At 44.5% G+C, this 25609-nt stretch overlaps 1 protein-coding gene across 1 annotated transcript in view; it reads left to right on the top strand.

Moving 5' to 3' along the window:
• The window catches only part of LOC136573523 (cyclic nucleotide-binding domain-containing protein 2-like), a 118342-nt gene extending 95832 nt beyond the window's left edge, over nucleotides 1–22510 (top strand). Inside the window, exons 13-19 of the mRNA XM_066574803.1 lie at nucleotides 104–248; nucleotides 610–689; nucleotides 2302–2365; nucleotides 10305–10345; nucleotides 12034–12096; nucleotides 13178–13225; nucleotides 21386–22510. Of these exons, the coding sequence (XP_066430900.1) occupies nucleotides 104–248; nucleotides 610–689; nucleotides 2302–2365; nucleotides 10305–10345; nucleotides 12034–12096; nucleotides 13178–13225; nucleotides 21386–21607 (663 nt within the window). The 3' untranslated portion in view covers nucleotides 21608–22510. The remainder of the gene's footprint in view (nucleotides 1–103; nucleotides 249–609; nucleotides 690–2301; nucleotides 2366–10304; nucleotides 10346–12033; nucleotides 12097–13177; nucleotides 13226–21385) is intronic.
• Nucleotides 22511–25609: the final 3099 nt, after the last annotated feature.

The following is a 25609-nucleotide window of genomic DNA, read 5'->3' as shown; positions in this document are numbered from 1 at the left end:
CTCATATCTATCTATCTATCTATCTATCTATTGCATATCTGTCTGTCTGTCTGTCTATCTGTCTGTATATAACTACTTAGCAGGATCTATCTATTTTCCTCAGGGTAAATGTCTGATAGTTGTGCATCTCACCCAAGACAGGCCATCATCTTCTTACAGCACTACAAACTACAACTTGGTGTTAAACCGCCTTCCTACTGTGCCATTTCTACTGGAAAAAAGGCAATGTTCTCCTGATCCTCTTGAAAGTAAGTTTTTCCTACCTGATGTACCTTATACTGAAAGGAAAAACAAGCACGGAAGCTCAATAAAGAATTTTTAAAAAATGACTTATGTAACGTGGACATCTGTGCACATTATGTTCAGATGCTTTAACATCATGCAGAGTGTTTCCTAGAGTGCTTCTTAAAATCGGCTTATGTATTGGACCAAGGATATGATATACCAGCTCATATTCACACTGTAATTTGCATCTTACTAGTCATGAATCAGTCTTTCTGCTATTATCCTATCATTATCATCTTGCACAAATGGTGATTATTATGTCAATTTTGTTTGATAAGAAAGATAGTCTTAATAATTGTGTTAACATTATTTTCTTTTAATCAGGATCTATTTTACCAAGGACAGCCTTTTCAGCCTCTTTTAGAACTCCTTCTGTTGAGATGCGTACAAGAAATCGGCCACAGGTGATAAATGTTTCTTTTAATTCTTTAAAGCGACCCTCTGGGTCTGGACAAAGAAAGTCGGCCCCACCACTTCTAACTACCTGATGTACCCTGTGCATTAGTAGGCATTAGAGATGAGCGAGCATGCTTGGTAAAGGCAGATACTTGAGTGAGCATCGCTCTTCTCAAGTAACTGCATACTTGTCCGAGCAAATGTGGGGGGGGGGGGGCGGCGGGGAAAAGCGGGTGGGAGCGGGGGGGGGGGGGAGAAAAAGAGAGAAATCTCATTTGCTCAGATGAGTATGCAGTTACTCGAGAAGAGCGATGCTCGCTCGAGTATCTGCCTTTACCGAGCGTGCTCGCTCATCTCTAGTAGGCATAAGTAGTCTAAAGGCCCATTTACACGGAGCGATGATCGCTCAAGAATCGCTAAAAAGCAATCGTTTGAGCGATCATCGTTGCGTCTAAACACGCGGCCATTGTGCACTTTTCGTGCACTGCTGGCTGATCGTTAAATTCAGGCCAACCTAAAAATCGTCGTTCAGCCTTATCAGCAGTTCTCAGCAGTACTGGAAATAAATTGTTCAATCATACCAGATAAACAAGTAATGGACCTTTTACATGGGATGATCATCGTTCAGAATCCCGCGCTCCCATGGGAATCTGATTGATAATCGTCCTGTGTAAATGCATGTAGCGACTGCATAATGTGCTGTTTAGTGTAAACAGCTGACATTGACTTTTGAATGACTGTCTGCTTAGTTTGAATGGAGAATGGCGGGGTGAGAACGCTCCCCGTCCCTCTCCAACTCTATTCTGTCAGCAATATTCGCTCTTGTGTGATAGCACAGGAGCGAGCATCATTGGGAGAAGTGTTGGGCATCGTTTGCCTGACAGTTTATCGCGTCTAAAAGAACCCTAAACCACCAGCTGACTTATCTTAACTGAGGCATCTCAGGATCAGGAGCTACCAACACTTTCAAACAAGGAGTATAACGGGCGTTCTCTGTAAGGAGGAGCCAGAATAAACTAGGGCTGATTGGCTGGCTGGGACGCCCACCTCCCAGCCAACCAATCAATCTATAATCAAGCAGAGAAGTGTCCCTGCTAGTATCCAGTAGTGAAGTGACACCGGGCATGTGCCGGTCTGAGGATCACATGAGCCGTAGCTGCCAATGTGATGTAACCCCTGTCACAATCCTCATCTGTGGCCAGCAAGCCGTGCCAATTTTATATAGAAGCAGTAGCATTCAAAATCATAAGTTACCTTGCAGGTGGAATTAAATGGGAGTAATATGCATATTATAGCCCTATTCATTTAAAAACATAACTTGCATAATGATAGGAAGAAAAATCACAGAATGGTAATTGTCATATAGTAACGCTAGAATGATCATCTCGTTGTTTGTAGAACCTTCTTGTGCAGCAATTATGGAGGCTGCCTGTTAGAGAATTACAGTAGTCACAATTACACTGCTTAATGATAGATTATTGCATGAAATGTAGCTCTAACCGGCAGTGCGTCTTTCTTGAGTCTACGCATTGCTGTCATGATGCTAGCTGCAATGGCCTCGAGCAGCTTATTCCTCCTTTGAAAAATAACCTTCATTTACGCTTGCTTAACGTTTTGCAGACTGCAGGACCAGCAACCTTCTCATTAAGAGATAGGAGCATTCATTGTGATCTAGACCAAACAGGTAATAAATCTATGGGGAAAACCAAGTTATAAAGATGGCACAATGTTACACTGGTGATTATCTCTATTACTTGATATGCATACATGCTGCTGACGTGTTATGTGACTACAGTAGCATCATGGAATTTAGAATGAGTCACGAGGATGTCCGGTTCATAATTTTATGCATTCACTAGGGGATGAGGAGGAACAAACATACTGCCTCCTGCAAGAACCTTCCTATTTTATAAGCCATCTTGTATGCCTCGTTTCATTATATTCATTTAGAATTATAGAATCATAGAATGGTAGAGTTGGAAGGGACCTCCAGGGTCATTGGGTCCAACCCCCTGCTCAGTGCAGGATCACTAAATCATCCCAGACAGAGATTTGTCCAGCCTCTGTTTGAACACTTCCATTGAAGGAGAACTCATCACCTCCCGTGGTAACCTGTTCCACTCATTGATCACCCTCACTGTCAGAAAGTTTTTTCTAATATCTAATTTGTGTCTCCTCCCTTTCAGTTTCATCCCATTGCTTCTAGTCTTTCCTTGTGCAAATGAGAATAGGGCTGATCCCTCTGCACTGTGACAGCCCTTCAGATATTTGTAGACAGCTATTAAGTCTCCTCCCAGCATTCTTTTTTGCAAGCTAAACATTCCCAGATCCTTTAACCGTTCCTCATAGGACAGGATTTGCAGACCACTCACCATCTTGATAACTATTCTCTGAACTTGCTCCAGTTTGTCTATATGTCCTCTTTCTTGAGGTTTTATGGATATTAAATAGTTATCCAATAAACCTTGAGTGAATCAGTAAGGCTATTGCTTAACCCCTTAACGACCGCCCCATCGGGAAACTACGTCCTCAGAAAGTGGGCTTTAAACCTAGAGGACGTAGTTTTATGCATCCTCTTTGGATTGATGCCCACTGGCCTGAGGACGTGACAGCTCCATGCTGTCGGTGCCCGCAGGTAGCCGACAGCATGGAGCTGTCATCCCAGGATGCGGGCAGTCCCCCCCGGCATTGCGATCGGCGCTATAAAATGAATAGCGCCGATCGCAAAAAAGTAAATAAAACAGTGTAAAAAAGTAGTAATTCAGATGCTATGATGGATCGGATCCATCACGGCAGCTGAAAATACTCACACGGCTTGTCGGCGGTGTCCCCCGGAGATCTGGTCCTCCCGGACCCGCCGGCGGCCTTCTGCGCTTGCGCGCCAGCCGATGACGTCATGCGCACGCGCAGAAGCTCGGGTGTCCCCGGCAAATTTAAAATCTCCTGGCTCCCGGCTCCTGAAGGTAGCCGGGAACCAGGAGGTGTTACCGGGGACCACTGTGAGCGGTCCCCGGGCCCGCCATCACCGCTATCCATTGCGATAGCGGTGATCGCGAAAAAGTTGAAAAAGTAAAACAAAAGTAAAGTTTCACCTCCCCTCATGGATCGGATCCATGAGGGGAGGTGAAGATACTCACCCCCGGTCCTCTGCGATGTCCCGATGTCCCAGGACCCGAATTCCCCGTCTGCGCATGCGCGCCTGATGATTGACATTGGGCACGTGCACAGAGGGGCTCGAGCCCCGGGAAATTCAAAATTGCTCTGCTCCCGGCTGCCATGTGTAGCCAGGAGCAGAGAGATTATACCGGGGACATGATCACTGTCATCCAATGGATGACAGTGATCATGTAAGGTAAAAAAAAAGTGCAAAAAGTAAAAAAAAAAAAATAAAAAAGGGGTAAAAGGTAAAAAAAAAAAAAGTGCAAAAAGTAAAAAAAAACTTTTGAAAAGTAAAAAAAAAGCTTGCGTTTCATCTCCCCCCACGGATCATATCCGTGAGGGAGGATAAAATGACGTACCTAAGGCCTGCGGATTTATCCGCGGACCTCACCCCAGCTTCTGCGCACGCGCCCGTCGCCAATGTGGCAGGCGCATGCACAAAAGCCGCGGTTTTTAAAAATCTCCCTGCTCCTGGCTACAAAACTTAGCCGAGAGCCTGGAGATTTCACGGAGGGCCGCGGTGAGCGGTTCCTGATCACGTGTTCACCGTTATCCAATGGATAATGGCAATCACGTAAAAGTTAAAAAAAGGGGAAGGTTCATCTCCCCTCACCGATGCGATCGGTGAGAGGAGATAAAACTTTGTACCGGAGGCCTCCATATTTGCACCCCGACGCAATCTTCTTCCGTGAACTTTCCCGTATTCTGCGCATGCAACCGCCGGCAAAACACCGGACACATGCGCAGGAGTCGGGGAGCCCAGGAAACTTAATATCTCCTTGCTCTCGGCGACCAACGGTCACCGAAAGCCTGGAGCAGTGACGGGTGGCCTCGTTGAGCGGTCCCCGGTCACGTGAAAAAATGGTAGCGATCTACCTTTGGCCGGTCTCACATGACCGGATAGGAATTACGGATTCCGCATGCGTTTGATTAGCGGTAATACGCAGATCAATCGCATTGGATTACACAATTCCGCTCACATTAGTGGGTTGGAATTGTGTAATCCACTCGCAGAAAAGAGAACGCAGCAGGTTCTATTTTCCGCGGATATCCGCAACATAGAGCCCATTGTGCTCCATGGTCATGGATATACCTGCAGCCCATACGCAACTACGTTGTATACGGGCTGCGGGTACCCGCATCATCGCTAAGCGACGGTGCGGGAAATACAAACAACAAAAAAAAAAGTGTACTGCGCATGACCGCCCGTGTAAGTACACAGTTATGCGCAGTACATTACGCGGCCGTACGCAGGGTCACAGCCGGGCTCACAGCCGGGATCCACCTACGGCTGCGTAAGCCCGGCGTTATTCAGACCGTTACCTGTAATACGCAATTTACAAGAAGCCCCTGGAACGCTCGCCTTCCTGCAGTTCCAGGAGCAGCTTGTTGAGCGTCTTCTGTGTGAGACCGCCGCACCTCCGCAAGCTTACGGAGACTCACGGAACGCCACTTTTTACACCCCATTCCCGCCACTGAGGTCAAAAAATGACCCCCAAAAAGCATGAGAGGAGGGGGGATACCCGATTTTATTGCCCTATGTGCCCATCCCAACTAGCCTCCATAATTACCCGTCTTTGGAAATGCTACACAGTTCACATTATTACGTTTATCTAAGATTTGGGGAACGCCAAAAAGGGCGTGGAGGGGGGGGGGGGGAATTTTAGGGAGTCAATTTTTATTCCGTACAAATGAGCAATGGGGCCTGGAATTTATTAAGTTGTGCCCTGCAATCCAACGGGTGTTCCCTCCATTACAGGCCTTGCCATGTTTCCTGTAAGTAGATTAGGGCCACAATGGGTATGTTTTTGAACACGGGACAAACGGGGGTATCCATTTGGGGTGAACGTCTTCATTCCTATGTACACTGTACAAAAAAAAAAAGTTTTTAAATTGACAAAATTGCCAAAAAAATGAAAATTGTAATTTTTTCCTTCTGCTTTGCTGAAATTTATTCAAATACTGTGGGGTCAAAATACGCAGTACACCCCTAGATGAATTCGTTAAGGGGTCTAGTTTTTAAAATGGGGATACTTGTGGGGGTTCTTTATAGTTTTGGACGCTCAATGGCTCTATAAGTGGGCAATGGGGCCTGGAATTTATTCCGTTGTACCCTAAAATCCAACGGGTGCTCCTTCCATTATAGGCCTAGCCATGCGTCCTTTAAGTAGATTAGGGCCACAAGGGGTATGGTTCTGAAGATGGGACAAACAGGGGTATCCATTTTGGGGTGAAAGTCTTCATTCCTATGTGTGCTGTACAAAAAAAACAGTTTTTAAATTGATACAACTGCCAAAAAAATGAAAATTGTAATTTTTTTCCTACTGCTTTGCTTAGATTTATTCAAAAATTGTAGGGTAAAAATACACAGTACACCCCTAGATAAATTCGTTAGGGGGTCTAGTTTTCAAAATGGGATCATTTGTGGGGGTTCTCTGTCGTTTTGGCCGCTCAAGGGCTCTACAAGAGGGCAATGGGGCCTAAATCACCTTCATGCTAAATTTCTGTTCTGAAAGCCACCGACTACTCCTTTCATTTTGGGCCCCGTTGTGCATCCAGACAAAAGATTAGGGCCACAATGGGTATGTCTCTGAACACGGGAGAAACAGGGGTATCCACTTTGGGGTGCAAGTCTTCATTCATGTGTGTGCTGTACCAAAAAAGCAGTTTTTAAAACGACAGAATTGCCAAAAAAACGAAAATCACAATTTTTTCCTTTTGCTTTGCTTCAATTCATTCAAAAACTGTGGGGTCAAAATGGTCAGTACACCCCTAGATAAATTCGTTAAGGGGTCTAGTTTTCAAAATGGGGTCACTTGTGGGGGTTCTCTTTGATTTTGGCCGCTCAAGAGCTCTACAAATGTGCTATGGGGCCTAAAACGCCTTCAAGGAAAATCTATGTTCTTAAAGCCACCGACTACTCCTTTCGTTTTGGGCCCCATTGTGCATCCAGACATGAGATTAGGGCCACAATGGGTATGTCTCTGAACACGGGAGAAACAGGGGTATCCATTTTGGGGTGAAAGGCTTCATTCATGCGTGTGCTGTACAAAAAAAGCTGTTTTTTAAATGACAGAATTGCCAAAAAAACGAAAATCACAATTTTTTCCTTTTGCTTGGCTTGAATTCATTCAAAAACTGTGGGGTCAAAATGGTCAGTACACCCCTAGATAAATTCGTTAAGGGGTCTAGTTTTCAAAATTGGGTCACTTGTGGGGGTTCTCTTTGGTTTTGGCCACTCAAGAGCTCTACAAATGTGCTATGGGGCCTAAAACGCCTTCAAGCAAAATTTATGTTCTGAAAGACACCGACTACTCCTTTCATTTTGGCTCCAGTTATGCATCCAGACATGAGATTAGGGCCACAATGGGTATGTTTCTGAACACGGGAAAAACGGGGGTATCCATTTTGGTGTGTAAATCCTCATTTTCATGGGCTCTATAGGAAAAAAATATGTCTTTAAAATGACATATTTGCAAAAATATGAAATTTTATTTTTTCTCCCCTAAATTGAACTAATTCCTGAAAAAAACTGGTGGGGTCAAAATACTCATGACCCCCCTCAGTGAATACACTAAGGGGTGTAGTTTTTAAAATGGGCTCATTTGTGGGTGTATCTATTATTCTGACACTTATGAGCCTTTGCAAACTTGGCTTGGTGCAGGAAAACAAAGTGCTCCTCAAAATGCTGAAAAGTAATGTTAAATTTGTACGTCCTCTAAATGGTTAAAAAAAACACAAAAGTTTTTCAAGTGTGCATTCAGAATAAAGTAAACAGATGGAAATACATATCTTATCAAAAATTTGTACAGTATGTTTCGACATATTTGAGATATTACAGTTGAAAATGTGAAAAAATGACAATTTTTTCAAAATTTTTCCAATATTGGTACTTTTAATAAATATACACAAATTATATCGGTCTCTTTTTACAATCTAAATGAAGTACAACATGAGGCGAAAAAACAATGTCAGAATTACTGGGATATGTAAAGCCTTTACGGAGTTATGCCACGTTGAACGACGCATGTCAGATTTCCAAAATTTGGCTCCGTCACTAAGGCGCAAACAGGCTTCGTCACTAAGGGGTTAAAGAAGATAGCTATGTGGCATTTAGACAGGCTAGTGGGTCAAATTGACATTTTCCTAGTAGAGACGAGTGAGCGTACTCGCTAAGGCAAATTACTCAAGCAAGTATTGGCTTTTGCGAGTACCTGCCCGCTCGTCTCAAAAGATTCGGGTTCCGGCGGGGGTTGAGGGGGCAGGGGAGAGCGGGGAGGAACGGGGGGAGATCTCTCTCTCTCACCCCCCTGCTCACTCCCGCAACTCACCGCTCACTCCCGCCGGCACCCAAATCTTTTGAGACGAGCGGGCAGGTACTTGCAAAAGACAATACTCGCTCGAGTAATTTGCCTTAGCGAGTACGCTCTCTCATCTCTAGTTCCTAACGATTCACATATGTTCCCAAACATTCTCTCCTAACAACTTATTTTTTATACTTACTGTACTTTTGTATTTTAAGAAGTTAAGTGACACATAATTATCATCTTTAAGCAAAAGCCTTAGAGATTAATTCAAGGTTTATTCAATTACTAATATCCATAAAACCTCAAGAAAGAGGACAATTGAATATAATGAAAAGATGCATACAAGATGGCTTATAAAACAGGAAAATGTCTACGCGTAAGATAGAACATGGAGTCATATTCATTTCACTAACAAGTGTAACTCTTTCATTAGAATGTGTAGATGTTGAGAAAATAACTAACAGTGTTAAAGGGGTTTTCCAGTGAAATACTATAGATGGCCTATCATCAGGATAGGTCATCAATAGTTGATCAGCTGGGGTCCGTTGCTCGGGACTCCGACCGGTTAGCTGAGTGGGCGCGTGCTATCAGCGCCGCAAATACACAGAGGTTGGAGCTGAAGCAGCAGAAGCCTATGCGCCGACCTCTGTGTAGTGGCTGGCGCTTTGAACTGCAGGCACGGTTCTCGTTGAAATCAATGGGAGCTGTGCCTGCAGTTACAAGCATCTGCCACTATACGTAGGCACGGAGGCTTCAGCTCCGACTTTTATGTATTTGCAGTGCTTACAGCATGCGCCCGCTCAGTTGATTGGTCGGGGTCCCAAGCGGCAGACTCCGGCCAATCAACTATTGATGACCTATCCTGATGATAGGTCATCAATAGTATTTAACTGAAAAGCCCCTTTAGGGTGCATTCCCACGAACGTATATCGGCTCGGTTTTCACGCCGAGCCAATATACGTTGTCCTCATCTGCAGGGGGGAGGATGGAAGAGCCAGAAGCAGGAACTGAGCTCCCGCCCCCTCTCTGCCTCCTCTCCGCCCCTCTGCACTATTTGCAATGGGGAGAGGCAAAACGGGGGAGGGGCTAATTCTCAGAACTTAGCCCCGCCCCCGTCCCACCTCCTTTCATTGCAAATAGTGCAGAGGGGTGGAGAGGAGGCAGAGAGGGGGCGGGAGCTCAGTTCCTGCTCCTGGCTCTTCCATCCTCCCCCCCCCCTGCACATGAGGATGACGTATATCGGCTCGGCGTGAAAGCCGAGCCGATATACGCTTGTGGGAATGCAGCCCACTTCACAGAGTGCTAACTACACTAATAGGCTGGATTCACATGAACGTATATCGGCTCGGTTTTCACGCCGAGCCGATATACGTCGTCCTCATCTGCAGAGGGGGGAGAATGGAAGAGCCAGGAGCAGGAACTGAGCTCCTGCCCCCTCTCTGCCTCCTCTCCGCCCCTCTGCACTATTTGCAATGGGGAGAGGCGGGAAGGGGGCGGGGCTAATTTGCTGAACTTAGCCCCACCCCCACCCCGCCTCCTTTCATTGCAAATAGTGCAGAGGGGCTGAGAGGAGGCAGAGAGGGGGCGGGAGCTCAGTTCCTGCTCCTGGCTCTTCCATCCTCCCCCCTCTGCAGATGAGGATGACGTATATCGGCTCAGCATGAAAACCGAGCCGATATAAGTTCGTGGGCTTAAACTTTGTAACTTGCTGAGGGTATTTTTGCAAGAATAAAAAAAAATACACATTAGTAATTTTTTTGTTATCTGGCTTTTCCATTTGCTGCTGTCTGCATTACAACAAGGTTGAGGCCATTACTGTACATGAGTTCTAGTTACGCACTGTGATAATAGTCAGCTGGCATACACAGAGGTGACATGTTCATGTCTACTTTTGAATCACTTTCTGTTAATTTGTTTTTGCTCTATGGTGTGTCAACTATAAAAAGCGTATTGTTGTTAAATGATTCTAGCTCCGAGTCCATAACAAGTGCCCAACAATTACTGAGTTTCAACCACTCATTAACTTTACCTTGATGAAGTGCCAAATCAATTCTGACACATTGTAGGACTATGGCAAAGAAAACAACTGACAGTTTGTTACGTGACTTGGATTTGTACATTTTGGAGACATTAAAACATTTTTCTGCTTTGGCTTAGAGAAGAGGCTCGGTGACAAAGGAAGACGTGGCCAGCAAGATGTAAGGTGGCCTTCATTACCTTAATTATGTACAGAATATTTAATTGTGCATTTATATCAAAGTTTTTTCTCCACCTTCATAATTATGGCTGTAGATGAATAGTTTTCCTAAAAACGCTGAAGTTTGTAATACCGTTGGTTCACAATTACTTTGTTTGTGTATCTACTATATGCATTTCTACTGATCAGCCATACCATAAAAACCTAATATTATGTAGATCTGCCTTATGCCACAAAAACAGATCAGACCTACCAAAGCAATGACCCCTCAAGACCTCTGAATGTGGCCTCTGTATCTGTCATCAAGACGATAACTTCAGATCCTCTAACGCAACCCTCCAGTTTCAGGACACATTTCTGTTCTGGGACTGGAGGGTGCAGTATACGGCATTACTTACTGTTGTTTTCTGCTACTGTTCCTCTGATCTGCTTGTTTGGCATCCTGTTTTCAGGTGTCAAAAATGGCAGCTGCCATTTTCTAGCCGCCTAATGCAAATTTTGCACTACTCTCTGATTGGCCAGCACTGATCATGCCTTGCAGAAAAATTTGGGACTTTTCGATGTCAGAAACTGCCGTAAAAGTTTTAGTAAATATGCCCCGTAGTTTGTAATATTGGCCAAAGTTGTTGTTAAAGGTGTTTCCAGAACTTAAAAAAATGTCACTGGCTTAGATATGTATAAAATAAAGAAAAATATATACCCACTTGTTCCAGTGGCTCTGGGTCAAACTTTGGAACACTGACATCCGGCATTTGGAACCCGGTAGAAGCCGGCTGATGGTCACATGCTGTTCCTTATGCAGCTCAGCTAATCACAGGCTTCAGCAGCAAATGACCGCTGAAACCTGTGATATGCTGAGCAGTCACATGCACAATAAATAGCACGTGACCGCCAATTGGCTTCTTCCAGGTTCTAAGCGGTGGGCACCTAGGCTATTTACAAATTTTTTGGCAAATCCTAAAAAAACCTTTAGGCCTCATGTCCACGGGGAAAATCAGATCCGCTACGGATTCTCCATGTAGAATCCGTAGCGGGTCCCTCCTGCCCCGCGGACATGAGGGCTGAAAATACGAATAAATGAGAATAAACTTACCTCCCATCCGCTCCGTTTCTTCTCTTCGCTGCGGCGTCATCTTCTCTCGTCGCGGCCGGATCTCCTTTCTTCGGCTCGGCGGATGTGCATGATGACGTCGGTGACGTGCCCCCCACATGCGCCGGGCCGAAGCAAAATGATCCGGCCGCGACTGAGAGAAGATGGCGCGGCGCCGAAGAGAAGAACCGGAGCGTGTGAGTAAAATATGATTTTTGTCTCCCACGGATCCGGACGGCTTCCATAGGCTTCAATAGAAGCCCGCGGGAGCCGTCCCCGCGGGAGACCCGCATGAAAATGGAGCATGGTCCAGATTTTTTCATGCTCCATTTTTTTTTAAATCACTTTTATTGACCATCCGCGGGTATTTATCTACCCGCGGGTGGTCAATGCATCCCTATGGGGTGCGGATCCGCGCGGGAGAAGAGTTAAAATCCGCTGCGGATTTTAATTCTTATTTTCCCCGTGGACATGAGGCCTTAATGTTGAGTAATGTAGTGATAAAGCTATTATGTAAATGCACATGCTGTAAGTCACCATTATATTGACTAAATCATGAAAATGATATGACATTCAGCTGTTATATGTATTCTTTATAGGTTAGTACATTATCGTCAGTTCGATTTGTTACTATAGGGACCCTGGAACGTGGAGGCATCTTTGTGAGTTTGTTCTGTTTCTGATACTTTTGTATAAATACCTAAAGCACATAACTTATCAATTTTCAGTTGTAAAATATATTAATAATACTATCTTGTGGTGCTTTCACACAAGTGTGTTTATGTGCATGCATACGCACGCACTTAAACACGCGTCTATTACAATCACTGCATTCCCTATGGTGTGTTCACAAGTCCGTGTTTTACAGGTGTATGCCTGTAAAGATAGGACATGCGTGCACCATAGGGGATGTACGCATTGCTTTCACTGGAGCCGCAGCTACTGCCGGCGGCTCCACTGAAGGAATGGTCTGCCGGCACCCCTGAAGTGATTTTTCAGGGAAGAGCTTTAAATATAAGCTCTTCCCTGAAAAATCATCCCTTTTAGTGTAAAAAAAATTAAAATAAATAAAGAAATATATATATATATATATATATATATATCTACCAGTCCGCCGCTGCCTTGTCTCCCGCATATGACAGATGTTTTCTTCATCCCTGTGGGAAATAAAGAATTCCCTACCACAGCTATCGGCACCGCCTAATTGTTTTTCAGGGAAGGGCTTTAAATATAACCCCTTCCCTGAAAGACAACCCAAACTGGTGTAAATAATAATAAAAAAATCATACTCACCTTTCTTCAGCTGACGGGGCTCAGCCGCGTCCTGTCTCCGCTGTCCATGGCTCTGCACTAAAGTTCTTTCAGCAGCCGGGGAATTTAAATTCCTGCCTGCTGAAAGAGCTGCTTCTTATTGGCTGAGGCACTCAGCCAATCACAGGCAGCTCTCGCTGAATGTTCTCCCTGTGTTTGTGTGCGTTTCCTTCCAAAAACATACTAATATATGAATTTAAAAATTGTGATGCCCAATGTGGAAAGAATCCATTATGTAAAGTGCTGCATAATGTGTATGCACTATATAAATAAATGTGTATTATTATTAAGTGTAGTCCTGCAAGATGAACTATAAAAATGGAAAGGTATGCAATTCTAATGTTACTAAATAATTGTTCAGCTATAATGTTGATGTTCTTCAGTCCAGAGATTATGAAACTGCATTATATATTATTTTATTGCTATTCACAGGGACTGGCAGAAACAATGTTCAGGTCCTCTAATCTACGCTTCAGCCTAGTAAGTACATGGAGGTTACATTAGTGTACAGCTCTACAGCAATGTGAAGTCATATGCAAATCATAGCAAAATCACATTAAGGGCTTATTTAGACGACTGTATATTGGTTCGGTTTTCACGTCGAGCCGATATACGGTGTCCTTGTCTGCAGGGGGGGGGGGGGATGGAAGAGCCAGGAGCAGGAACTGAGCTCCCGCCCCCTCTGAGCCCCCTGGCCACTATTTGCAATAGGAGGGGGCAAGACAGGGGCGTAGCTAAGTCCAGCCGCTTAGCCCCGCCCCCGTCCCGCTCCTCCCATTGCAAATAGTGGCAAGGGGCGGGGAAGCTGCGGGAGCTCAGTTCCTGCTCCTGGCTCTTCCACCCCCCCACCCCCCCCCCGCAGACAAGGACACCGTATATCGGCTCGGCATGAAAACTGAGCCGATATACGGTCGTCTAAATAAGCCCTAAGATTGCAAACTTTCTAAACTTTTGGTCACATGGGGTTAATCATTTCATCACCATATGCTTGTCGTAGCATTTCAATAGTTTCATTGCCGCTCTTCACAAGTAACACGAAATTTAATCAAACTGCATCTGCCATGATGGCACATATGAAGTGCTTTCACTCACTGTGACAGCCGTACTGAAGAGTACGGCTCTTCAATTGCGGGTTCAGACACGTTAATGCATGATGTTCACAAACACCTGTACAATTCTGCCAGATCTACCACCTGGAAAACAATACAAGCTATCATGGTGCTGTTTCACTGCCTCCGGAGCTGTCTTCAGTTGCTGCCGTACCTCTCATCATACGCGCTGTGCTTCCTTCTAGTTCATGCCCATAGGGCTTGCGCACGCTCCCATCCCTCCTTTTAAAGGGTCAGTGTATGCTCTCTAAGCCTGTTCCTATCCACTCCTGTCCTTGCATCTCCTATATTAGACGTCCAAACCCTCGGGTGGATGCTTAAGCATTTGTTCTACATCAGGCATTATTACAAAGAACTCATTTGTGTTTGGTCTGGTTTGGACTCCTGCTTGACGTGTGCCAATTTTGAATTCTGTGCTGCCTGACCTCTAATTTGAGCCTTGCTATTGCTCACTGTCTGCCCTGATCTTCTGGACTTTGATAGCACACCTTTGCTACCAGCCCTAACCATTGCTATGGTTCTGGATAAGCTCCTATTCACACCATCATTCACACCATCAGGTACTGCAAGCATTAGCCACACCACCACTGTGGCTACCTCTGCAGGTAATGGCTTGGGAACCTCGCAGCAAAAACCATATTCTACCTGGAGGCATCAAGGGGAAAAACCGTGATTCGCTAGTTGCTGTCTTCACAGTTATCCTTAACCCCTTAACGACTGCTGATACACCTTTTGATGGCCAGTATTGGTGGGCTATGTATGAAGAGAGTGTGCAGCGAACTCTCTCCATACAACGCGGGATGGCTGTTTCTTACAGCCGATGTTCGTTGGCAACAGCTCCGATGAGCCACGCGGCTCATCGGAAATGTTAACCCTTTAAACGCTGCTGTCAATTCTGACAGCGGCATTTAAATCCCCTGACCGATGTTCGGGGGGCCCGTACGGCTCCCCCGCAACGAGATCATCAGGGAGCCGTGTGGGTGTCATGGCAGCTGGGGGCCTTCTAAAAGGCCTCAGGGCTATCACGACAGGATGCTTATCAAGCCATGCCCTTGGGATGGCTTGATAGACTGCTTGCCTAATAGCAGTATGATGTAATGCTATGGCATTGCCTCATACTGCAGGAGCGATCAAAGCATATCAAGTTGTTGTCCCCACTGGGGACCAAAAAAAGAAAGTGAGAATAAGAATAAAGTGTTACTAATTATTAAAAATAAAAAAGTAATAGAAGTTAAAAAAAACCTTTTGCCACATTTATAGTAAAATAATCTAAATAATAAAACAAAAATACATATTTGGTATCGCTGCGTCCATTACAGTCTGATCTACCAAAGTAATGCACCATTTATCCCGCATGATGAATGTCATCAGGAAAAATAAATAGGCAAGAAAGGCGCTTTTCTGGTCAGCCTGTCTTCAAGAAAAAATGCAATACAAAGTGATCAAAAAGTTGTATGTATTCCAAAATGGTACCAACCCAATGGAAAAATAAAAAAAATTATTGTGTGTTTTTTTTTAGTTTGATACCACTTAGAATTTTTTTTAAAGTTTTTTAGTACATTATATGGTACAACTCGTCCAGCAAAAAACAAGCCCTCATTCAGCAATGCCGATGGATAAATAAAGGAGTTGCAATTTTTTTTAAAGGGGGAGGAAAAGACGAAAATGGAAAAACGAAAAAAATCTTAGTCACTAAGGGGTTAAGTCAACCTGGTATGTGGCAAGGCAGGTGCACACTTAGTGCCTGAAACAAACAGCTTCATTACTTTTCAATCAGCCGTTGTAATTCTGTTGATTTTGCTCACGTGAAATTTTAAAATACTGCAAAAGTGTTAAATAGATTCACTAGAGTCCATAGAAAACAGACACCGGTGATTTGGCAATCTGAATTACTAACAACACACTTTAATAATAATATTACTGAGATTTGATCCAGAAACCATACGTCTACAAACGAACTATACTGAATATTTTAATTGGTATATTGATGAATAATGAGATCCCCCGAGCCTCATTTCTTATAACAATTAGCGTGCTAGTGAACGGCCAACTCTCCAGTGTGCTCAGCCTGTCATTTCAGTACTTACAGCTAAAGGTTATTTCATAAAGGCTGTCTAATACACATTTAGTAATAAGATATATGAAGTATATGATGAAGGCTTACAGTCATGTGTTACAAACAAACAAGTATCTTTGTGACCCCCTCAGTGAACTGTAACAAGGAAATCAAACAACATAAAACTAACAACTCAATATTTTAATGGCATAAACTATTGTATGAGCAACAGTTTAACGCCCTTAGGGCTTATTTCAGACGACCGTATATCAGCTGGGTTTTCATGCCGAGCCGATATACTGTGTCCTTGTCTGCAGGGAGGGGGAGGATGGAAGAGCCAGGAGCAGGAACTGAGCTCCCGCCCCTCGCCATTATTTGCAATAGAAGGGGTGGGACAGGGCGGAGCTATGCAGTGGTACTTAGCTCCACCCCCCTCTCGCCCCCTCCTATTGCAAATAGTGGCGAGGGGCGAAGAGGGGGCGGGAGCTCAGTTCCTGCTCCTGGCTCTTCCATCGTCCTCCCCCTGCAGACAAGGACACTGTATATTGGCCGGGCATGAAAACCGAGCCGATATACGGTCGTCTAAATAAGCCCTTATACAAGACACAAATTAACATCTGAAACAATGGCATGAAACTCCAAGAAAAGGGAAATCTAGCAACTTTACGCTGATAAGAAATTCAGCAATGTTCTTCGCTCATAATCAGTAATATTCAGTGTCCGTTTTTTAGTGTTAAATACTAGTACCCCGCCATCTTCTTCATGGGTGTCATTGAGTAATACACTATCCTACCAAACGTAATTGGACACCTGAGCAAGAATTAGTAATAGTATTTATTTACATATGTTAATACTTAGTCATGACATTGGATACTCTCAGAGGCATACTTTCTACTAAAGCCCCATTTACACGGTACCGCTGTTACGCCAGAGGGAGTATCACTGGCTGTCTAACAGAGCAGGCAGCAGGGGTCGGGATGTCTAGAGGAGATTTCTCTCCTCGCTCTCCCCTGCCCCTCTCCATTCACATAACACAGCGGCCATTCAGTACCGAACGGCTGCAGTTTACACTCCTCATTCAGTGTTCAGGATTTTATGCAGCCTAAGGGCTCAGTCACACGGGCGTTTTGACGCACAAATTTTGGAACGCATAACTGATGTGTTCAAAAATTCTCGTGACCTAAGCGGGCGTCAAAGAGGAAGAAATGCTGCTAGCAGCGTTTATCCGCTAAAAAGGGCTCAGTCACACGGGCGTTTTGCCGCTCAAAAAGAGCGCTGCCCATTATCGGATGTGAAACCCCTGGATGCTGTCACATCCAGGGGTTTCACCTGTGGTCAATGGGGTCAACGGCAGCAGCGCCGACCCCATTGATAACATATAATGAAGATCGCGATCCTCTGCCAGAGCTGTCACAGCCGTGGCAGAGGAGAACGATGTTCTCCCATTGAATTCAATGGAGCCGGGAACTCTATCTTCCAAAGTTTTGACACTCCCATGGGCAACTGAGGGCAACAGTTTACAATCCCAATGCAAGACCAAATGAGGAGGTTTTTCAAAGAGTGACTCTTCGATTTTCTTTGCCATTTTACTAATATTGATCGCCCAAGCTCGGTAAACGGTAGCTGGAGAAACGGAAATTTTTGAAACATCGTGGGCAAGGCTCTTTGCAGTTGCTATAAATGAAGTACTTGTTTAGTCATATATAAATGACATCTTTGGAAAAATGAAACACCCTACCCCACAGGAAGGGGGCCTCCCTCTCCTTCCACGCAATATCCTTTTTTGTCTCTCTCCATTCACCGGCTTCAGCCCCCATCGTCAGGCCCCTTTGTTGCCTCTTATTACTGCACTGCTACCCCAGCACTTTTGGAATTGTCACCCCCAGACATCCTGCTGTATTTAATCCAGCCGAACTGATGAAGGGGCTCGTCCCCGAAACGCGTATTCACTTGTAGGTTTAACTAGCTTAGAGTATTGCAGCTTCACCACCAGTATTTTACCACATTCTCTTTTGCTATATTCACGTCCACCTTAGTGGAGTGTTATCTGGTTGGCAGCACTTCCATCATTCAAACACTTTTTACTCCAGAATCATTTCACCCTTCTTACTGGGTCTTCCTCCACCATCCTTTTTTTATCTTTGCTATTCACAGTTCATAAAAATGGCCCCCACCATGTGATCACAGGCCTCTCTTATGTTTACTAGGCCTCTGCTGGGTACTTCAGAGCGCACGCTGCTCTCATATCCTCTCTGCATCCCCTTTCTGCTCCTGTGATGCAATTCTGTCCTCTTTATACCACCCCCACATTCCCACAGACCAGCTAGTTACCTTGTAGGACCTGGTACAGGGGGAGGGCTGATGCCTGCTTTATCACTTAGTAGCTTACCCATCGCGCATTGCTGCAAAGACAGACGGACAAACAAACATTCGTTTTTATATATATAGATAACAACCAATCACAGCGCAGCTCTCATGCTACCTCAGCAGTATAATATATAAAAACCAATCACAGCGCAGCTTTCATGTTACCTTAGCGGTACAATATATAACAACCAATCCCAGCGCAGCTTTAATTTTACCTCAGCAGTATAATATATAACAACCAATCACAATGCAGCTTTCATGTTACCTCAGCAGTATAAGAAATAGCAACCAATCACAGTGCAGCTTTTATTCCGCCTCAGCAATATCAGAAATAGCAACAAATCACAGCGCAACATTCATTTTACCTCAGCGGTAAAATATAGATCAACCAATCGCAGCACAGCTTTCATGTTACCTCAGCAGTATAAGATATAGCAACCAATAACAGCACAGCTTTTATGTTACCTTAGCAGTATAAGAAATAACAACCAATCACAGCGCAGCTTTCATGGTACCTCAGCAGTATAAGGAATAGCAACTAGAGATGAGCGAGCATACTCGCTAAGGGCAATTGCTCGAGCGAGCATTGCCCTTAGCGAGTACCTGCCTGCTCGAGAGAAAAGGTTCGGGTGCCGGCGTGGGGGAGCGGTGAGTTGCGGAAGTCAGCAGGAGGGAGCGGGGGGGGGGGGGGGGGAGAGAGGGAGAGAGAGATCTCCCCTCCGTTCCTCCCCGCTCTCCCCCACAGCTCTCTGCCCGCTGCCAGCACCCGAACCTTTTCTCTTGAGCGAGCAGGTACTCGCTAAGGGCAATGCTTGCTTGAGCACTTGCCCTTAGTGAGTATGCACGCTCATCACTAATAGCAACCAATCGCAGCGAAGCTTTCATTTTACCTCAGCAGTATAAGAAATAGCAACCAATCACAGCACAGCTTTCATATTACCTCAGCGGTATAAGAAATAGCAACCAATCACAGCAAGGATTTTATGTTACCTCAGCAATATAATAAATAGCAACCAATCACAGCGCAGCTTTCATTTTACCTCAGCAGTATAAGAAATAGTAACCAATCACAGCGCAGCTTCCCTCCCCTAAATCCTAACAGAATCCTGAGCGGGGGAATGTCACTTAACTACAGCTGCCTACCACAATGCCTGCATTTCCACATTACACTGTTCTTCATGATCAGTTGCTATTGCTGCTTACTAGAGATGAGCGAGCGCACTCGGATAAGCGGTACTCGCTCGAGTAATTTGCTTTATCCGAGTATTGCTGTGCTCGGGTCTAAAGATTCGGGTGCCGGCACGGAGCGGGGAGCTGCAGGGGAGAGCGGGGAGGAACGGAGGGGAGATCTTTCTCTCCCTCTCTCCCGCCCGCTCTCCCCTGCTCCCCGCTGCGACTCACCTGTCAGCCGCAGCGGCACCCGAATCTTCAGGGACGAGCACAGCGATACTCGGATAAAGCAAATTACTTGAGCGAGTAGTGCTTATCCGAGTACGCTCGCTCATCTCTACAGTGCTTACCATAGAGAGTGCCATTTTTTGACTTTTTATTCATGGTTGGTCCATAAAGGTTGTCATTTTGGATGACATACGTTGAAGGGACAAATCATTTACTGGGCTTTAAATAATAGGATGTATCTCTGTGACTCAGCATGAATGACTTTTCAACTACATAACTCGACAACATCTAAAAAAAGGCAGGACTTACTACCGTAGGCATCCATGCATGGTAGCCCTAGGAGCGTTCACTAGACTTCAGGCTGCCTTGCTTACCCATCAGCACACCACAGTTGCGTCCAGGAAGGGCGATGGGGTACTGGAGGAGGCCTCTCTATATGGCTGTCCAATTAGATGTGCGGTTAGCTTTGACAGCATCATTTAAATAGTAAACTGCTGTTAGTGCCAGTCATGGCAGTTGCCAGTGGCTATTAGCTCACAAAAGCAGCTGATAGCCACCAGGTATGAATTGGCTCCGTTTCTGAGTCCACTGCATACACCCTTAATGACTGCATGATGTATATTAATGTGATGTCGGCAGAGAGAGGTTAAAATGTGCTCTATAAAAAAAAGGGGAAATCAGCATTATTGGTCATCCAAAATGTCTAGTGAATGGCCAGCTTAGTTCTCTATTCAGCCCAGCAAAAAAAAATTTGGATTATCAATGTGGTGGGAATATTTATTATTATGGACCAATACTTCCTGTTAGGAAAAAAGAGATACATTGATCTAGGCACCATTACTAACCAGAAATTACTGTATGCAGAACAGAAAACTGAGGCATATGCAAGAACTACTTATATATATACCGTGTTTCCCCGAAAGTAAGACAGTGTCTTACTTTCTTTTTATCCCCAAAAGCCCCACTATGTCTTACTTTCGGGGTATGTCTTATAATAAAAAAAAATCATTACTCACCTCCCCCGGCGTTCTGTCGCGCTCCGGCAGGATGTCGCTCGCTCCTCGTCCCCGGCGCAGCATTGCTTTCTGAATGCGGGGCTTGAAATCCCCGCCTCCAGAAAGCTAATACACACGCCGTCAGCCAGTTACAGCCATTGAATGACAGCATTGAATGGCTGTGATTGGCTGAAGGCGCACGTGGCTTCAGCCAATCACACTATTCAATGACATCATTGAATGGGTGTGATTGGCTGAAGCCACGTGCGCCTTCAGCCAATCACAGCCATTCAATGATGTCATTGAATAGTGTGATTGGCTGAAGCCACGTGCGCCTTCAGCCAATCACAGCCATTCAATGCTGTCATTCAATGGCTGTAACTGGCTGACGGCGTGTGTATTAGCTTTCTGGAGGCGGGGATTTCAAGCCCCCGCATTCAGAAAGCAATGCTGCGCCGGGGACGAGGAGCGAGCGACATCCTGCCGGAGCGCGACAGAACGCCGGGGGAGGTGAGTAATGATTTTTTTTTTCTACGGTATGTCTTACTTTCGGGGTACGGCTTACATTGGCCGACCCCCCTGACACCCCCGATACGTCTTACAATCGGGGGTGTCTTACTATCGGGGAAACACGGTATATCCCAGCTCCTACATGACACTAGACAATTTCTGAAGTTAATTTATTTTCGGATGACTATTATTTTTTGTTTAACAGATAAGTGAAGGAGCCGACTGCATCTTTATTCCAACAAAACTTTTCCTTGCTGAAGCCCCTGCCAAGTCTAGACAGATTGCACAAGAGTTGGTGAACAGTTTCCCAAGAGAGACAAAGATCAGAGAATGCTATGCCTCACTGCAAACATGGAGAGCCTACAAGGAGAAATGTATTCGAAGGCCAGTAAGCGGGGGCATGAAATCCCCAAATCTTTGGAAATAAATGCTACGGAATTTAGAAGTTAAATACAGGAAGGGCTACACTGGACTTTGACCTCTGCTTTACCCCCACATCCAATCTCTGGCCCAAACATGCAACATGCACCTCAGAAATATTGCTAAAATCTGTCCATTGCTCACCACGGACACGCTTAAGACACTTGTGGTCACCCTCATCCACTCCCCACTTGACTACTGCAACTCGCTATTCATTGGCCTTCCCCACACCAGACTTGCTCCACTCCAATCCATACTAAATGCGACAGCTATGCTTATTTTTCTATCCAGCTGTTACTCAGACACCTCTGCACTATGCCATTCGCTGCATTGCAGCCACTGCAGAACTAAATTTAAACTCCTTAACCTCACCCACAAAGCTCTCTTTGGCGCTGTGCCACCGTACATCACCTCCCTCTTGACCGTACACCACCCAGCTCGCAGACTTCGATCCACATACTCAGATTAAATACCCTTCCAATACGAACCTCACATGCTCGCCTACAGGACTTCACCAGAGCAGCACCTGTCCTCTGGAACGCTCTACCCCAAGGCATCCGGACAATTCCCGATGCATGAAATTTCAGATGCGCCTTAAAAACTCACCTTTTCAGGGAGGCATACCAAATCTCCTGACCTAGTCTCCCGCCCCTCCCTATGGCTTCCCACATCTTCCACCCTGCCTATCGCATACGACCTCTACCCCTGCACCCCCTTACTGCCCTCCCCCCATTTGCTTTCTAATAACTGATTTCCACATGTAATTCCCGTGCTGCCTGTGTTCGCCCATGCCTCACCCCCCCTCCCTTTGTGGAACCTCCTGTACCACCCCAACCCTGTTTGTTTCAAACTGATTGTATATCACATGTAATTGTTGTATTCTCTGTGTTTTCTCCCATGCTTGAAAACGCTGCAGAATAAGTTGGCGCCATACAAATAAAGATTATTATTATTACATGTGTGAAACAAAAGAATCCAAACTTAATTAAGAGATATATCCAAAATACTGTTGCAATATGTAAAGTGATTTGACATAAATGAGGTGACTTTAAATAAAGACATCTTCAAGATGTACTTAAAGTATTGGCACAATACCTGCCCATTCTATGGCCTGAGTTGTCCATTGCTTCCACCTAAGAGGTTGCATTATTTGAGTTAAATTACTTAAGTAAGGCAAGGTATGCAGAACATTATATATCACTAAAGGTACCAAACGTATATATAAAGAGGGGTCAAGAAGGGAGCCTGGTAACTTCAGGCCAGCAAGTCTCACTTCAATAATTGGAAAAATATTAAGTAAGGCAAGGTATGCACAACATTATATATCACTAAAGGTTCCAAACGTATATATATAAAGGAGTCAAAAAGGGAGCATAGTAACTACAGGCCAGTAAGTCTCACTTCAATAATTGGAAAAATATTTGAGTGGTTTCTGAGAAAGCCATCCTAGAATACCTGTAGGAAAACAATGATATACCCCCTCATCAGCATGGGTTCACGAGGCGTCAATCATGTCAGACTAATTTGATCAGCTTCTAAAATGAAGTAAGTTCTATGCTGGACTTGGGAAAGTCTATTGATCTTGTATATCTGGATTTTTCTAAAGCCTTTGACACTGTGCCGCATAATAGGCTGATATATAAAATGAGACAGCTCGGATTGGGTGAAAACGTGTGTAATTGGGTAAAGAACTGGCTCAAAGATAGAAAGCAGAGAGTGATAATAATAAATAGTTCGTACTCTGATTGGGCCACCGTTGCTAGTGGAGTGCCACAGGGTTCAGTATTAGGCCCCATTTTGTTTAATATATTTATCAATGACCTGATAGAGGGGCTGCACAGTAAAATATCAATAATTGCAGATGATACAAAATTATACAAGGTAATTAGTACAAAGGAGGACAATGTATGGCTGTAAATGGATTTAGATAAGCTGGGGGCTTGGGCAGAAAAATGGCAAATGAAGTTCAATGTTGATAAATGTAAGGTTATGCACATCGGCAGGAGAAATGGATGTCACCAATATACACTAAATGAGGTACTGCTAGGGAAAAGTGATATGGAAAAAGACCTGGGGGTACTAGTGGACTGTAGACTTAGTTGGAGCAATCAATGCCAATCAGCCGCTGCAAAAGCAAATAAAGTCTTGGGGTGCATTAAAAGAGGTATAGGGGCGAAGGACGAGAACATCATTCTTCCGCTATATAAGGCACTTATCAGACCACATATGGAATACTGTGTACAGTTCTGAACATCAGTACTCAGGAAAGATGTTGTAGTGCTTGAGGGGTTCAAAGAAGAGCAACACAATTAATAAACAGAATGGGAGGACTGGAATACCCAGAGAGACTATCAAAATTGGGATTATTCATCCTGGTAAAAAGACAATTAAGGGGTGATCAAATAACTATGGATAAATACATGAGGGAACAATACAAAGATCTCTCCCATGATCTGTTTATATCCAGGACTGCGACTGTAACAAGAGGGCATCTACTACGTCTAGAGGAATGAAGGTTTCATCACCAACGTAGAAGGGGGTTCTTTACTGAAAGAGCAGTAAGACTGTGGAACTCTGCCTGAGGACGTGTGCCCTTGGATATAGTTTTTGGATGAGAAATTATTTAACCCGGTTAAGAGACTTCTGAATAAGTGAGTAAAAGAGGCACCAGCAGTTTGTAAGATGCCCAGAGCTGGGCCTCAGGGTTCACTGGACAGTACAGGTACAGGTGTGCAGGTAGTTGCAAGGTCAGGTCTTAATGTCACGGCACCAACAGTGGCCAGTTTGCGGTAATGTCAGCGGGGCACCACAGACCGCGTGATGCTGGTGGCAGCACTAGAAGTCTGTCTGGGTTGTCTTTTAACCCAGTCAGCCTAGTAGTGATTAATGTAGGATATAAAAACTGTCTCCTTACTTCCAAGGGCACTGGTTATACTAATTATGTACTGGCCACAGTGTGCCAGAGATTTCTTAGGGAAATTCCCTGTTATATTAGTGATCTGTTTTAAAGATTTAGTCAGCTTTCTATTTTAGGTTATTTAGCATAATAGGCTCAGTATTTAGTGCACTTCTCGCCAGTTGTCTCTGACTGGTCTCCGGTCTCTCTCCCGTAGTGGGGTTGCCCTTTTTGGGGCCGGTGCTCTTCTTGAGGGACCGGTCTAGTTCGGGCAGTTCTAGCCACCTTCTCTGTAAAATCCTCTGCACCATGATATGCTCAGTTCTTCTATAATTAGTCTAAAAAGGCCTATACCACCAGACATGGGTGGTCTACGTCTAGACATTCGAATCACATCACCTCCGTTTGTGTAAACAAATCAATACAGACATGACACATAAACTTCGTGGAAATACCTAGCCATTCATCTGCCTGTGCCCATACAGTTTCTGAGTAAGAGCTCCAACATTTATGAAGTTGTTGGTTGGTAGTTTACCAGTTGCTGTAGTGTCCAATGCTACCAGTGTTATTTCTACGCCATCCAACTCCTACAGACTGGGGTGTAGCAATAGGGGGTGCTGAGGTAGCAGTTGCTCCTTCATACAGATAATGTAATGTATTCTGTATCTCACAATTTATCTTTTACTTGCCCACCCTTATAGTGTTCTTCTGTCTATAGTACAATACTGATAGGAATTCCTTTTTGGTGTTTAGTGGGTGGTAATCAGTCATTTCTGTTTTTAATATTTTTCTATTTATTCTTTTTTAATTTGTTATTTATTTGCATTAAAATCAATTAAATCTGTGTTTGAAAATTGTTCCCCTGATTCCGGGTACATCTTTATGTCAAAGTCTAGATGAAGTTAGCTTATGGATAACTGTCAAAAGTGTGAAGATGATAAATGAGCTGGCAATACCAAGGCTTGAAATAAGATGAAATAAGTAACACAGAACACATAAAGGTTACAAGGACCTCATATCTGTATTTAGATGTTCAGTGAATTTAGAAAATGGCATTCATGGTTACAACATCTGAATGACAGCCTCAGATGTGTATAATCTCCGAGGATGTTA

This window comes from Eleutherodactylus coqui, chromosome 7 (assembly GCF_035609145.1).
Source record: "Eleutherodactylus coqui strain aEleCoq1 chromosome 7, aEleCoq1.hap1, whole genome shotgun sequence".
Classification (NCBI taxonomy): Eukaryota; Metazoa; Chordata; class Amphibia; order Anura; family Eleutherodactylidae; genus Eleutherodactylus; species Eleutherodactylus coqui.
This window is presented reverse-complemented; position numbering and strand designations above follow the sequence as displayed.